General features: G+C 46.0%; 1 protein-coding gene across 2 annotated transcripts in view; it reads right to left on the bottom strand.

The window, feature by feature from the left end:
• G2E3 (G2/M-phase specific E3 ubiquitin protein ligase) overlaps nt 1–16,944 on the bottom strand; it is a 176,097-nt gene that overhangs the window by 71,256 nt on the left and 87,897 nt on the right. For both annotated transcript variants that reach the window (XM_033953452.1, XM_033953451.1), the window contains exon 9: nt 12,645–12,769. In XM_033953452.1, the coding sequence (XP_033809343.1) occupies nt 12,645–12,769 (125 nt within the window). The remainder of the gene's footprint in view (nt 1–12,644; nt 12,770–16,944) is intronic.

The raw sequence follows: 16,944 nt of genomic DNA, 5'->3' as shown, positions 1-16,944 counted from the left end.
ACTGTAAGTTATTTGTCTCAAGTTCTATTGTTGTGAGTAAAAAAAAAAAAAATAAATGTTTCTTCTCCTTAAAGCCTTATCTCAGTCTCTATGAAGGCAATAACATTCTAATTAGTAGCCTTTCTTTTTCTTAGATTTTTTTATATATGGCTGGTTATTCTTTTTACAGATTTATTTTACTAAATTCGTTGTTGACATTTAGCTTCAGCGAAAAAATTTGTAGACTTTTTTCTGGCTCTCCTCTTATAAGCCCAATCGCAGCTCTTACCGAGGAGAGCAATATTCCATCCAGTATATTTTTACTTTAGTATTTTTGATGTATATGTATTTTTCAGCGCCTCTCAATTGCCTCGAAGTTACTTTTCTTCAGGTTGAAGAAACCGTTAATCCTTTATTTTGTCCTTTTCTCACAGCCCAAGCGTTGAAAAAAAAAAAAAAAACCCGACAATCTCCTATATCTGAATCTTTTTCAATTACAGCAGCGGAGATTGATATTTATATTATATTTATCTTTCACAATTCTTTTTTTTTTCGAAGTTAGCAGCAAGGAAATAGTTAAAAAAAAAAACCGTTGTCAAGTAGGTTTTACCGCAGACCTCGCTTTATCTCCGGCAGAGGATAGCTATTTCAAAACAGCTTATCTCTATAGTATGACAGGCACCAGCCACTTCACACATCATTTATAAAAAAGAACTTCTATCCCTGTCGTTATGCAGCTCACCGGCAGTTTCAGACTCTGTTAATCTCCAGCTTTTTACACCTCGCTTCACAGGATATAAAAACGGCACTTCTATCTTTTGATTTTTCACTTTTTAAACGTCTCTCCGTCTCAGCTAAGGAGGTAGATTTTAATTTATCATACCATCAAGAACGTAGGAAATCTTTTTTTGTAGTTATTTCTGTAAATTAAGCTTGTTTGTACGGAGCTTCTCCTTCACCCAACCGTCATCATTCGCGTCCAAGCCACGCCCCGAATGGAAAAATCTTACTAATTATCACAGTTTGGAATTCCAAGAAAAATCTTACTAATTATCACAGTTTGGAATTCCTGTGTTTCCAGATTAATTCAACAGGTCATGAAGCTGCACAGTGGTATAAATTAATATCCGGTTATATAAATAAAAAACCAAAAAATGGTCTTAGAGACATTTGGAGCATTGAGATAAAGCACCAAATTAGTGCATCTCAATGGCCACGACTTTGGTCTTGGAGGCTAAAATGTACGGTATCAGCATCTATGAGACAAACTTGGTTTTTTCTTTTACATAGAGCTTTCTGGACCCCTGTTCGATTACAAAAAATAGATAGCTCTAGGTCAAATAGATGCTGGCACTGTCATGTTGAAATTGGGACATTAGATCATCTTTTATTCTATTGTCCATTCATCTTAACATTCTGGAAATCAATCTGGCCCCAAATAAATAGGATGTTAGAAAATCCGGTAGCCTTGACATATGATACCATATTATTTGGAACAACTATGAGAGCAAGAAGTCAAATATCATCAAGTAATAACAAACTTCTTTTTATTTTAACTGGAATAGCAATACAACAAATCACATTCAATTGGAAAAAACATGACAGATTAAATTATACATTCTGGTGGAATTCTGTATGTCATATATACAAAATGGAGCTCACTATAGCAACACAAAAAGGACATATAGATAAATTTCAAAAAATATGGAGACCATTAACTGAATATTGTAAAGAATGATTAATTTTCCAATTTATAGAATTTGATTAGAAGAAAAAGGGATCATATCTCTAAATATTATATAATATATTAATACTTGATTTATAATATGAAATATGGAAAGAATAGCATTTAAAAATTTTATTCATGTATTACTGAATAGAAGGGAGGGGGGAGGGGATGGGATATTATTATATTAACTAAGAATTATATAAATTTAGTTTTCTGAAATATTAGTATGAATTTATATTGTTGATGTAACATATGAAAATGAATAAAGATTTCTCATTCATTATTGATAGGGAGGGAGGGAGGGGAAATTATTATATTCAATAATAGTTATATTAATTTAAATTTCTTACATAATATTATAACTTTATAAAATATTGATTTTCTAAAGAAATTTTAAATTTGATATTAATCTGTAAGTTAATCAAGTGTGATTATTCAAGTTTATAATGAATTTATTTAAAACACTTGTTGTAACATAAGAAAATGAATAAAGATTTATAAAACAAAAACAAAAAGGAAAATAAATTTTGTAACACAGATTGGCCGAAGTGTCCATCCCGTCTGGAGAAGGCATCCAGACAGTAGTGAGTAGTGAACGTGTGAACTGAGGACCAAGTGGCAGCCTTGCAGATTTCCTCGATGGGCGTGGAACGGAGGAAAGCCACAGAAGCAGCCATAGCTCTGACCCTGTGGGCCGTGACAGCACCTTCCAGTGAGAGACCGGCCCGAGCATAACAGAACGCAATGCAGGCAGCAAGCCAGTTGGAAAGCGTCCGTTTAGAGACAGGATGACCTAGACGGTTAGGATCGAAGGTCAGAAAGAGCTGAGGAGACGAGCGGTGAGCCCTGGTACGGTCAAGGTAATATGCAAGGGCACGCTTACAATCCAGCGTGTGCAACGCCTGTTCCCCAGGATGAGAATGGGGTTTAGGGAAAAAGACAGGCAACACAATGGACTGGTTGAGGTGAAAAGCCGAGACCACCTTGGGGAGGAATTTAGGATGGGTACGCAGAACCACCTTGTCATGGTGAAAAACAGTGAACGGTGGATCGGCGACCAGTGCATGCAGCTCACTAACCCTCCTGGCAGAGGTGATGGCAATGAGGAAAAGCACCTTTCATGTTAGAAGTTTGAGCGAAGTTGTGGCAAGAGGCTCAAAAGGAGGTTTCATGAGGGCTGATAAAACCACATTCAGGTCCCAGACGACAGGAGGAGGCTTCAGAGGTGGTTTGACATTGAAGAGGCCTCTCATGAACCGGGAAACCAGAGGATGAGCCGTGAGAGGTTTTCCAAGGATAGGCTCATGAAACGCAGTGATGGCACTGAGGTGGACTCTGATTGAGGTAGACTTGAGGCCAGCATCGGACAGAGAGAGCAAATAGTCCAGTACAGTTTCCACCGCCAATGAGGTGGGATCGTGATGATGCAGGAGACACCAAGAGGAAAACCGGGTCCACTTCTGATGGTAACATTGGAGAGTAGCCGGTTTCCTGGAGGCATCCAAAATGCGACGGACAGGTTGAGACAGATTCTCTGGAGAGGTCAGCCCGAGAGAAACCAAGCTGTCAGGTGGAGCGAAGACAGATTGGGATGTAGTAGAGACTGATGCTGCTGTGTAAGTAGAGTAGGAAACACAGGAAAAGGAATAGGCTCCCTGGAGCTGAGCTGAAGCAGGAGGGAGAACCAGTGTTGGCGAGGCCACCGAGGAGCGATGAGAATCATGGTGGCCCTGTCCCTGCGGAGTTTGTATAATGTCCGCAACATCAGAGGGAGCGGAGGAAAGGCATAGAGGAACCGATCCGTCCAGTCGAGCAGGAATGCATCCGGGGCCAGACGGTGAGGAGAGAAGAGTCTGGAACAGAACTGGGGCAGCTGATGGTTGTGAGGAGCTGCAAAGAGGTCCACCTGTGGAGTGCCCCAGCGAGCAAAGATGGAGCGGAGTGTTGGGGGGGTCCAGAGTCCACTCGTGAGGTTGAAGGATGCGGCTGAGATTGTCGGCCAGGGAGTTCTGTTCGCCCTGGATGTAGACAGCCTTGAGGAAGAGACCGTGGTCCGTGGCCAGGTCCAGATGCGGAGAGCCTCCTGACAGAGGAGGCGAGATCCGGTGCCGCCTTGCTTGTTTATGTAGTACATGGCGACTTGATTGTCTGTGCACAGGAGAAGAACCTGAGGGCAGAGAAGGTGCTGGAAGGCCTTGAGAGCATAGAACATGGCTCTGAGTTCCAGAAAATTGATGTGATGTTGACGCTCCTGAGGGGTCCAGAGTCCCTGGGTGCGTAGATCTCCCAGGTGAGCTCCCCACGCATAGGGGGAGGCATCCGTGGTTATGATCATGGAGTGAGGGGGTAGATGAAAGAGTAGACCCCTGGAAAGATTGGAGGAGTTCAACCACCATTGAAGAGATTGCTGAAGAGACGATGTCACAGAGATGGGATGAGAAAGAGGATCCGTGGTCTGTGACCATTGGTTGGCTAGAGTCCACTGAGGTGTCCTGAGGTGGAGGCGCGCCAGAGGGAGTACATGGACTGTCGAGGCCATGTGGCCCAAGAGGACCATCATCTGTCGAGCTGGGATGGTTTGATGAAGGAGCACCTGACGACAGAGGTGGAGCAGGGTCCGGTGTCGGTCGAAGGGGAGAAACGCCCTCATCAGAGTGGTGTCGAGAACTGCTCCGATGAACTGAAGTCGCTGTGTGGGAAGCAGATGCGACTTGGGGTAGTTGATCTCGAACCCCAAGAGATGGAGGAAAGAGATGGTGTGATGAGTGGCTTGCAGCACAAGTGGAGACGTAGGTGCTTTCACCAACCAATCGTCCAAATAGGGGAACACCTGGAGGTTGTGAGACCTGAGGAAGGCCGCCACCACAATGAGGCACTTGGTGAACACTCTGGGCGATGATGCGAGGCCAAAAGGTCGTACCTTGTACTGATAGTGGCGGTGATGAATCTGAAAGCGGAGGTAGCGACGTGAATTCAGATTGATGGGGATGTGAGTGTAACATAGTAACATAGTAACATAGTAGATGACGGCAGATAAAGACCCGAATGGTCCATCCAGTCTGCCCAACCTGATTCAATTTAAAAATTTTTTTTTTTTTTTTTCTTCTTAGCTATTTCTGGGCGAGAATCCAAAGCTTTACCCGGTACTGTGCTTGGGTTCCAACTGCCGAAATCTCTGTTAAGACTTACTCCAGCCCATCTACACCCTCCCAGCCATTTAAGCCCTCCCCTGCCCATCCTCCTCCAAACGGCCATACACAGACACAGACCGTACAAGTCTGCCCAGTAACTGGCCTAGTTCAATCTTTAATATTATTTTCTGATTCTAAATCTTCTGTGTTCATCCCACGCTTCTTTGAACTCAGTCACAGTTTTACTCTCCACCACCTCTCTCGGGAGCGCATTCCAGGCATCCACCACCCTCTCCGTAAAGTAGAATTTCCTAACATTGCCCCTGAATCTACCACCCCTCAACCTCAAATTATGTCCTCTGGTTTTACCATTTTCCTTTCTCTGGAAAAGATTTTGTTCTACGTTAATACCCTTTAAGTATTTGAACGTCTGAATCATATCTCCCCTGTCTCTCCTTTCCTCTAGGGTATACATATTCAGGGCTTCCAGTCTCTCCTCATATGTCTTCTGGTGCAAGCCTCCTATCATTTTCGTCGCCCTCCTCTGGACCGCCTCAAGTCTTCTTACGTCTTTCGCCAGATACGGTCTCCAAAACTGAACACAATACTCCAAGTGGGGCCTCACCAATGACCTGTACAGGGGCATCAACACCTTCTTTCTTCTACTGACTACGCCTCTCTTTATACAGCCCAGAATCCTTCTGGCAGCAGCCACTGCCTTGTCACACTGTTTTTTCGCCTTTAGATCTTCGGACACTATCACCCCAAGGTCCCTCTCCCCGTCCGTGCATATCAGCTTCTCTCCTCCCAGCATATACGGTTCCTTCCTATTATTAATCCCCAAATGCATTACTCTGCATTTCTTTGCATTGAATTTTAGTTGCCAGGCATTAGACCATTCCTCTAACTTTTGCAGATCCTTTTTCATATTTTCCACTCCCTCTTCGGTGTCTACTTTGTTACAAATCTTGGTATCATCTGCAAAAAGGCACACTTTTCCTTCTAACCCTTCAGCAATGTCACTTACATACATATTGAACAGGATTGGCCCCAGCACCGAACCCTGAGGGACTCCACTAGTCACCTTTCCTTCCTTCGAGCGACTTCCATTAACCACCACCCTCTGGCGTCTGTCCGACAGCCAGTTTCTGACCCAGTTCACCACTTTGGGTCCTAACTTCAGCCCTTCAAGTTTGTTCAACAGCCTCCTATGAGGAACTGTATCAAAGGCTTTGCTGAAATCCAAATAAATTACATCTAGCATATGTCCTCGATCCAGCTCTCTGGTCACCCAATCAAAAAATTCAATCAGGTTCGTTTGGCACGATTTACCTTTTGTAAAGCCATGTTGCCTCGGATCCTGTAACCCATTAGATTCAAGGAAATACACTATCCTTTCTTTCAGCAACACTTCCATTATTTTTCCAACAACTGAAGTGAGGCTCACCGGCCTGTAGTTTCCTGCTTCATCCCTGTGACCACTTTTATGAATAGGGACCACATCCGCTCTCCTCCAATCCCCAGGAATCACTCCCGTCTCCAGAGATTTGTTGAACAAGTCTTTAATAGGACTCGCCAGAACCTCTCTGAGTTCCCTTAGTATCCTGGGATGGATCCCGTCTGGTCCCATCGCTTTGTCCACCTTCAGTTTTTCAAGTTGCTCATAAACACCCTCCTCCGTGAACGGCGCAGAATCTACTCCATTTTCTCGTGTAACTTTGCCGGACAATCTCGGTCCTTCTCCAGGATTTTCTTCTGTGAACACAGAACAGAAGTATTTGTTTAGCACATTTGCTTTCTCCTCATCACTCTCCACATATTTGTTCCCAGCATCTTTTAGCCTAGCAATTCCATTTTTTATCTTCCTCCTTTCACTAATATATCTGAAAAAATTTTTATCTCCCTTTTTTACATTTTTAGCCATTTGTTCTTCCGCCTGTGCCTTCGCCAAACGTATCTCTCTCTTGGCTTCTTTCAGTTTCACCCTGTAGTCCTTTCTGCTCTCCTCTTCTTGGGTTTTTTTATATTTCATGAACGCCAACTCTTTCGCCTTTATTTTCTCAGCCACTAGGTTGGAGAACCATATCGGCTTCCTTTTTCTTTTGTTTTTATTGATTTTCTTCACATAAAGGTCCGTAGCCATTTTTATCGCTCCTTTCAGCTTAGACCACTGTCTTTCCACTTCTCTTATGTCCTCCCATCCTAACAGCTCTTTCTTCAGGTACTTTCCCATTGCATTAAAGTCCGTACGTTTGAAATCTAGGACTTTAAGTATCGTGCGGCCGCTCTCCACTTTAGCCGTTATATCAAACCAAACCGTTTGATGATCGCTACTACCCAGGTGAGCACCCACTCGAACATTAGAGATACTCTCTCCATTTGTGAGGACCAGATCCAATATCGCTTTTTCCCTTGTGGGTTCCGTCACCATTTGTCTGAGCAGAGCCTCTTGAAAGGCATCCACAATCTCCCTACTTCTTTCCGATTCCGCAGACGGAACATTCCAGTCCGCATCCGGCAGGTTGAAATCTCCCAACAGCAGAACCTCCTCTTTCCTTCCAAACTTTTGGATATCCACAATCAGATCCTTATCAATTTGCTGCGATTGAGTCGGAGGTCTGTAGACTACACCCACGTAGATAGAAGTTCCATCTTCTCTTTTCAGAGCAATCCATATCGCTTCTTCCTCTCCCCAGGTCCCTTGCATTTCGGTCGCTTGGATATTGATCTTTACATAGAGAGCTACTCCTCCACCTTTATGACCATCTCTGTCCTTCCTAAAAAGATTATATCCCGGTATGTTTGCATCCCATCCATGTGATTCACTGAACCATGTCTCTGTGATAGCAACAATATCTAGATCTGCCTCTAATATCAGGGCTTGCAGATCATGAACTTTGTTGCTTAGACTGCGAGCATTTGTGGTCATCGCTTTCCAGCTATTTTTCAGCGATAATCTCCTTCTTCGTATGGATTTTTGTGTCGTTTCACTTTCCGTTGCAATACTAAGAAATGAGTTGCTGATATTGCTTATGTTGCAGCCTTTACTACTATCACATCTTTTCTTTTGCCGGGGTCGTCTCTATAATTGTCCTTCGTACATACACCACCCCCACCTTCTAGTTTAAATGCCTGGAAAAATATTGTCTAAATTTCTCTGCAAGGTTTCTTTTTCCTGCTGTAGTAATATGTAGCCCATCAGTGCAATATAGCTTCTTGTCCTTCCATGTATTTCCCCATCCTCCTATGTACCTGAAGCCTTCTTGATGACACCAGGCTCTGAGCCATCTATTAAAGTCCTCTGTGTTTTTCATTCTTTGCTCTCCTTTTCCATATGCAGGCAATATTTCAGAAAAAGCTAAAGTCTTTACAAAAGGTTTCACGCCCTCACCAAGCTCCCGAAAAGCTTTCTGTGCTGCAAGTGTGGAGTTGTTGGCCAGGTCATTTGTTCCCAGATGGATAACAACATCAGTGTTAAAATCCTTAGTTTCTTCCTTAATTATAGTCAGTATTTGCCTGGAACTCCTGGTAGCTGAGGATCCTGGAAGACATTTCACTATTTTGGACTCCTCGCCCTGTGTTCCAAGGTTAATGCCTCTGATGATGGAATCCCCCAACAGTAATAGTTTTCTGTTTTTGGCTTTTTTATTTGTACTTAGGGTGCGCTTGTTCTCTTGAGTTACCTTCATTGGTTCCAGTCCCACCTCCCTTCTGTTTTCCTGAGTATCGCAGTGCACTAGTGGAGCGAAGGAATTCTGTAGAGGTAATATTAGTGAAGGTGGATGTTTCTGTGTTACATATCGCAGTCTTCCTGAGCCTACTGTGACCCATTTATTCCTGGGCTGTTTTATTCTTTGAGGTAGAGGTGGTAAGTTGGTATGATTTTGTGGAGTGATGGAAGCTGCTTTAATTGTATTCAATTCCTGTTTAAGTTTGCAGAGCTCCTCCTTAATACTGGCAAGTTGAAGACAGATGGGGCAAGCCTTAAGCCTCCAAATAGTATGTCTTGGAATTAAAGCACCACAGTGATTGCATAGAATAAAGGTCATCTTGATTGGTTGTGAAGTCCTGATTATATGGGTCTCTATATATGAATAGTGGTCCCTGGGGTTGGTGGGACTATAAGTAAGACTACTAGTAAGGCAGAAATATAGGCTCTATACCACCTAAAACACAGTATTTTAAACAAAACTGCAGGAAGAAGAAATAAGATTTAACAGAGTGTAGGCCTCTTTGAGTCCAGGGAACATAGCCAGTCGTGTTGAGAGAGAAGAGGGTAAAGCGTGGCCAGGGAGAGCATTCTGAACTTCTCTTTGACCAGACACTTGTTGAGGTCCCTGAGATCGAGGATGGGGCGGAAGTCTCCTGTCTTCTTGGGAACCAGGAAGTAGCGGGAGTAGAATCCCTGACCCCTTTGGTCCGGAGGCACCTCTTCGATGGCATTGAGAAGAAGGAGGGATTGGACCTCCCTCAGGAGGAGGGGGGTTTGGGAGGAGTGAGAAGCAGACTCTACAGGAGGATTGTCTGGTGGAAGAGTCTGGAAGTTGAGAGAGTAGCCGTGGCGAATGATGTTGAGGACCCACTGGTCTGATGTGATGACCTCCCAACGGCTGAGGAAGAGTTGGAGGCGTCCTCCGATAGGCTGAGGAAGAGGCAATGATGTTGGGAGACTGGCTATGCCCTGGAGAAAAGAGTCAAAAGGGCTGAGATGATTTTGACTGAGGTAGAGGCTTGGCAGGTTGGTGAGACTGAGAGCGAGCCTGAGTTTGATGTTGTTGTCGAGGTCGGCGTGGCTGCTGTTGAGGCGGGTTCAGAGGTCTAGCCGAGAACCTGCGCTGGTAGGAAGACTGCTGTCTGTAGGTGCGAGCAGGTGGAGTCTTCTTTTTAGGTTTAATCAGAGTGTCCCACCTGGTCTCATGTGCTGAGAGTTTCTGGGTTGTTGAGTCCAGGGACTCTCCGAAGAGTTCATCACCCAGACAAGGTGCGTTAGCCAGGCGGTCCTGGTGGTTAATGTCTAGGTCAGAGACTCTCAGCCATGCCAAACGGCGCATGGCCACCGCCATGGCAGATGCGCGAGAGGTCAGCTCAAATGAGTCGTAGATGGAGCGAACCATGAATTTCCTGAGTTGGAGGAGGCTGGAAATATGTTGCTGGAAAAGAGGGACCTTACGTTCAGGAAGATATTTCTGTAAGGAGGAGAGCTGTTGCACCAGATGCTTCATGTAGAAGGAGAAGTGGAAGGTGTAGTTGTTGGCTCTATTGGCTAACATGGCATTTTGGAAAAGGCGCTTACCAAATTTATCCATGGTTTTTCCCTCTCTGCCAGGAGGGGTGGAGGCATATACACTGGAACCCTGAGATTTTTTCAAAGTAGATTCCACCAGGAGGGACTCGTGGGGTAATTGAGGTTTGTCAAACCCTGGGATAGGAATAACCCGGTACAAGCTATCCAATTTACGAGGGGCTCCAGGAACCGTGAGGGGAGCTTCCCAGTTTTTATAGAAAGTTTCCCGTAAGATGTCGTGGACGGGCAACTTCAGAAATTCTTTGGGAGGTTTTTCAAAGTCTAGGGCATCGAGGAAAGCCTGAGACTTTTTAGAGTCGGACTCTAAGGGAATGGAAAGAGCTGCTGACATCTCCCTAAGGAATTTGGAGAAAGAGGATTGCTCTGGTTTTGAGACGGTGTCGGTCATGGAGGGTTCTTCATCGGTTGATGAAGCGTCCTCCTCGGTACCGTGAGGGGAGTCTTCCCACAAATCTGGGTCCCTAACGTTGGGGTGCGTACGTTTGGACATCGGTGTGGAGGGCTCGGCATGGTGGGTCTTTGAAAGAGATTTGCCTGAGCGCACCGAGGCGGTACCGGGTGAGGAAGACCGATGTCGTTCCTGGGACCGGACAGGGTCGGCAGCATCACGGGTATGTACTGTAGGTGTTTCTGCCAAGAGCACCGGCATGGAAGTATTAATCGGTACCGAGGGGGTCGACACCGATGGGACAGTGTGAGGCTCGGACCGGTCCTGTACCGGAAGGTGCGGTGCCAGCAACGCAGGCAACAGTTGTTGGAGCTGTTGTTGCAGCTGCTCCTGTAACTGTGTTTGGAGTATGGCCGCGATGCGGTCGTCCAGGGGAGGCACCGGTACCGCTTTTTTCTTCTTCGGTACCATAGGTGCCGCTCTACGCACCGGCGATGAGGAGGCCGATGATGAGGCACTCACCGAGATCGGAGCGGAGCGTTTGCGGGGCCGGGAGGGCCGGTGTCGCAACCGTGGCAGGAGGGCGCTCAAGGTAAGTGGGAGGCTTCTTAGCTGGCTTACCTGGGCCCAACGACCCCGAGGAAGGGTCCGATGGTGTCGATGTCGTCGGTGCCGACTTTTGTGGTGCCGTCGATGTCGCAGCCGGTTCCATGGCAGATCCGGTACCAAACAAAATATTTTGCTGGATCTGCCGATTTTTCAAAGTACGCTTTTTAAGCGTAGCACAGCGGGTGCAGGTGTCAGCCCGATGCTCTGGACCCAAGCACTGGAGGCACCAATTGTGTGGATCGGTGAGGGAGATCGGGCGTGCACACCGCTGGCACTTCTTAAAACCCGGTTCAGGGGGCATGAAGGGAAACACGGCCTCCGCAAAATTGAATCTGGAGGCCTGTATGGTGGCAACAGGCCCCGCCGGGGCTGGCTTGAAAAAATAAGGAAAACCCGATGATTTTTTTTTTTTTTTTTTTTAAACAAAAATAAGGGAATCTGATAAGAAAAATAGGAAAAAAGTGAGAAAATACGCGAGCGGGAAGGCAAAAATGAGTTTTTCAACGGCCATTGAAAACACATGCGTCTTCTTCGCTCCGCGGAAACGAAGAAACTGGGGACCACGCACTCCTCCGTCGGGCGGGAAGGCACTCGCGCATGCGCGGTGTGGCCAACTAGAACTTTCTAGTTAAAAAGGTCCGTATCGGGGCTCCGTCGGTGACGTCACCCATGCGTTAAGAATATGCTACCTGCTTGTCCTGGGATAAACACTAGAATGAGGGGGAACAGGATGAAAAGACTCGAAAATAACTTCAGAAAATATTTTCTCTCATACAAGTTGGTGGATGCAGTGGTGTAGCGAGGGAGGTTGGCGCACAGGGCGGTGGCGTCCGGCATCGCTGCACCGTGCACCCCACTCTTCCCTGCTGCTTCGAGAGCCTCCCACCACCCACCCCGTGTACCTCTTGAAATGTTCACTGGCACAAGTAGCATCTTCCACCTGCTGCTTGCGCCAGCTTCGGCTCCGTTCTGACATTAGTGGAAGTGATGACAGAAACGAGCTGAGGTTGGCACAAGTAGCAAGTGGAAGATGCTGCTCGTGCTGGTGAATATTTGAAGAGATATACTGGGAGAGGGGGGAGCGGAGAGGAGAGGCACCAGTGCCAGGGACAGTCCAGACCCCCACTCACTTCCCTTTAGTACACTACTGGGTAGATTCATGGGATGGCTTCCTAGTGAAAGAGACAAAAAGTGTATCCGAATTCAAGAAAACTTGGGAAAACGTTCAATCTCTTAGGAAAAGGAATAGATTGTAGATGGCATGATTAGGCAGACTAGATAGACCAAATGGTCTTTGTCTGCCTTCAGTTTTCTCTGTTTCTACGCACTCAGTTTTGCAGGTATTTGGGAAAACTTTTCCTTCTGAAGGAAGCTTCATCTATTGTCTTTTAGCTGAAAATGAGATCAACCACAAAAATTCCTTATCCAATTTTTTCTCTAATATATTATAGTAAAAATGTGTGTCAATTTTGCAGATAGCTATACTATCATTCTCTCTCTTACCTGCCTGGTAGATAATACTTCTGCATTCCCAGCATTCCCAGTTCTGCTCCCATGTTGGCAAAGAAGAACAAGCCAAATGAGTTCCTCTGGAGCCACAATACTGACAACGGATTATCTCCCACTCACTGCAAGTCAAAGTTGAAAGAAAGATGCTATAGAATAAGTTGTTTACCTTAGAAATTTCTTAAAATTTATAATATTATATATTCTCGAATATAAACTGAGATTTTTGGGCCAAAAATGGGGCCTCTGTTTATATTTGGGTCAGCACCCACCAGCCTCCCTCCCGAACCTTCAACTGGTCTCTACAAGGCCTGCCATAAGACCTGGTGGTCCAGCAGTGGGCCAGGACAGGAGGGATCCATCCTTTCTCCTGTCTTGGCAGGTTCAGATAACTTTTACCTCATTCCCACCTCCCCAGCGTACCTTTTAAATGCCTGGTAGTCCAGCGGTGGGCCAGGACAAGAGGGATCCATCCTACCTTCTGTCCTAGCTGACTGAACTTTTTATCTCACTCCCGCCTCCTGGTGTACCTTTTGAATCCCTGGTGGTCCAGCTGTGAACCGCAGCGAGAGTGATCTTCCTTCGCTCCTGCCCCGAGGAGCCACTAGCTGGATGGCTGCCACAAGTTCTCAAGGCAACCACGAGACCAAAGGAACTCACAGCAGCCTTTCAGCTAGCAGATCTCCTCGGGGTAGTAGCGAAGGAAGATTGCTCCTGCCGCGGTTCACTGCTGGACCACCAGGGATTCAAAAGGTACGCTAGGGAGGTGAGTGGGAGGCAAAAAGAGAATATGTACTTACTCCGGTAAGCCCTTTTTCAGTAGGTAGCTGAGACATTTTAGACTCCCGCCCTGTCCTTCCTTTACCTGCTCATAGTTTTCAGTCTATTTATTCTTCTGCAGGCTGATTCTTAGATGCCTGTCAGCCCTTGAGGGCTGGGAAGAATTTGTAAATATATTTCAATTTATTGGGGAGTAGTTTCTGAGCTCCTTTGAAACCTGTGTTGGTGGTTAATAGTACTGTTTAGTTACTTTTTGAGCAGAACAATTTGTTTAAGCATGTTGCTACAGGTGCCTCTACTTATCATGTATTGGGTGGTTCTACGTGCTTGGGTACTAACTGAAGGTGGTGCTAGAGAGCCCAGAGAAGTACAACAGAGACAGAGTGAAATATCCAGAGTGGATTCCTTCTGCAGCAGCATGCAGCTATGAGGAAATAACCCTATTGTCTAGAATGTCTCACCTATTGCACTGGAAAAGCTCTTAGGCAGAGTAGGGAGGGAGCCTGTGTACATAGACTGGCAGGGAGGAGAAACATAGTGTAGAACCTGGTAGGGAGGAAGGGGAGCTGGGTGCAGCATTTGAATATTAACTTCCCCCCCTCCCCCCAGTTTATATTCGAGTCAAACTTTTCTGGATGAAAAAAAATGTTACCTCAGTTTATATTCAGGTCGGTTTATATTCACGTATATACGTTAAGTGTTACATCTGACATAATCTAGGACCTTCTCTGATCAGAGTATTGGAGTTTTAATTTGTTGTTTTTAATAGAAGCACAGCTTATAGAGATAGTATATTCAATTGGCAAACAGAAGGCTACAGGTGTATGACATTACTAGTGGATATTTGCATACCTTATGTTCTAAATCATCCTAGATGGGTGAGGAAACTAGTACAGCATAAACCATGAGTGCACTAATTTAATGAATAACAAAAAAAAAGACTACAATGAACATTCCAGTGTCAAAGCACCACACACAAAAGCCAGAAAAGCACAGTTACTTACCGTAACAGGTGTTATCCAGGGACAGCAGGCAGATATTCTTGACTGATGGGTGACGGCACCGACGGAGCCCCGGTACGGACAATTTTAGAGTGATTGCACTCTAAGAACTTGGAAAGTTCTGGTAGGCCGCACCGCGCACGCGCGAGTGCCTTCCCGCCCGACAGAGGCGCGCGGTCCCCAGTTAGGATAAGCCAGCTAAGAAGCCAACCCGGGGAGGTGGGTGGGTTGCAAGAATATCTGCCTGCTGTCCCTGGATAACACCTGTTACGGTAAGTAACTGTGCTTTATCCCAGGACAAGCAGGCAGCATATTCTTGACTGATGGGTGACCTCCAAGCTAACAAAAAGAGGGATGGAGGGAAGGTTGGCCATTAGGAAAACAAATTTTGCAAAACAGATTGGCCGAAGTGTCCATCCCGTCTGGAGAATGCATCCAGACAATAATGAGATGTAAAAGTATGAACTGAGGACCAAGTAGTAGCTTTGCAGATTTCCTCTATAGGAGTAGAATGGAGGAAAGCCACAGATGCTGCCATAGCTCGAACTCTATGGGCCGTGACAGAACCTTCCAGTGTCAGTCCGGACTGAGCATAACAGAATGAAATGCACGCTGCAAGCCAATTGGACAACGTACGTTTAGAAACAGGACGTCCCAATTTATTCGGATCAAAGGACAGAAAGAGTTGGGGAGATGATCTGTGGGGCTTAGTACGCTCTAAATAGTAAGCTAAAGCCCGCTTACAGTCCAAAGTATGCAGAGCCTGTTCTCCAGAATGAGAGTGAGGTTTCGGAAAGAAGACAGGCAGAACAATGGATTGGTTGAGATGGAACTCAGAGACAACCTTAGGGAGAAACTTTGGATGTGTACGCAGAACCACCTTGTCATGATGAAAGACTGTAAAAGGTGGATCCGCAACTAGTGCATGTAGCTCACTGACCCTCCTAGCAGAGGTTAGAGCAATAAGGAAGACCACTTTCCAAGTGAGAAACTTGAAAGGAGTCGTAGCCAAAGGTTCAAACGGGGGCTTCATCAAGGCGGAGAGAACCACATTAAGATCCCAGACTACAGGTGGAGCCTTAAGAGGTGGTTTCACATTGAAAAGACCCTGCATGAATCGGGAAACCAAAGGATGAGTTGAAAGGAGTTTTCCATGAACTGGCTCATGAAAAGCAGCAATAGCACTGAGGTGGACTCTGATGGAAGTAGACTTGAGTCCAGAGTCAGACAAAGAAAGAAGGTAGTCCAATAAGGTCTCCACTGCAAGGGACGTAGGATCATGATGATGAAGAAGACACCAGGAAGAAAAACGTGTCCACTTCTGGTGATAACATTGAAGAGTGGCAGGCTTCCTGGAGGCATCCAGAATAGAACGAACGGGCTGAGACAAAAGAGTATCATTCGAAGTCAGCCCGAGAGATACCAAGCTGTCAGGTGCAGAGACTGGAGGTTGGGATGCAGAAGGGTCTGCTGATGCTGAGTAAGCAGAGACGAAAACAATGGAAGAAAAATAGGCTCCCTGGAACTGAGTTGAAGTAGAAGGGAGAACCAATGTTACCTGGGCCATCGTGGAGCGATGAGAATCATGGTGGCCTGTTCCCTCTTGAGCTTGAACAAGGTTCGCAACATGAGAGGAAGTGGAGGGAAAGCATACAGAAACAGATTCGACCAGTCCAGGAGAAATGCATCTGCTGCTAGACGGTAAGGGGTGTAGAGCCTGGAGCAGAAGAGGGGCAGCTGGTGATTGTGAGGAGCTGCAAAGAGGTCTATCTGAGGAGTGCCCCACTGAGCGAAGATGGACTGTAGGGTGACAGGATCGAGAGTCCACTCGTGAGGCTGAAGAATTCTGCTGAGTTTGTCCGCCAAGGAATTCTGTTCTCCCTGAATGTAGATTGCTTTCAGGAATAGTTGGTGATTTGTGGCCCAAGCCCAAATCTTCTGGGCTTCCTGGCACAAGAGGCGAGAGCCTGTCCCACCCTGCTTGTTGGTGTAGTACATTGCTACTTGATTGTCTGTGCAGAGCAGGAGGACTTGAGGAAAGAGAAGATGTTGGAAGGCCTTGAGGGCATAAAACATCGCTCTGAGTTCCAGGAAATTGATGTGATGCTTCATTTCCTGGGCTGTCCAAACACCCTGAGTTTGGAATTCGTTCAAATAAGCTCCCCAGGCATAAGGGGAGGCGTCGGTGGTGATGACAAGTTGATGAGAAGTTAGATGGAACAGAAGACCTCTGGAGAGATTTGAGGATATCAACCACCATTGTAGAGATCGACGAAGAGATGATGTCACAGATATGTGTCGAGAGAAAGGATCCGTCGCTTGGGTAGCTAGGGTCCACTGAGGAGTGCGCAGGTGTGACATGAACTGTGGAGGCCATGTGACTCAAGAGTATCATCATTTGCTTGGCCGAGATAGAACGTTGTGGAAGCACCTGCTGACATAGAGATTGAAGAGTTTGGAGACGGTTGGACGGCAGGAACGCTCTCATGAGGACTGTATCCAGCACCACCCCAATG

This window comes from Geotrypetes seraphini, chromosome 7, assembly GCF_902459505.1.
Source record: "Geotrypetes seraphini chromosome 7, aGeoSer1.1, whole genome shotgun sequence".
Taxonomy (NCBI): Eukaryota; Metazoa; Chordata; class Amphibia; order Gymnophiona; family Dermophiidae; genus Geotrypetes; species Geotrypetes seraphini.
Note: the sequence above shows the minus strand (reverse complement) of the source record. Positions and strands in the feature narration are given on the sequence as shown.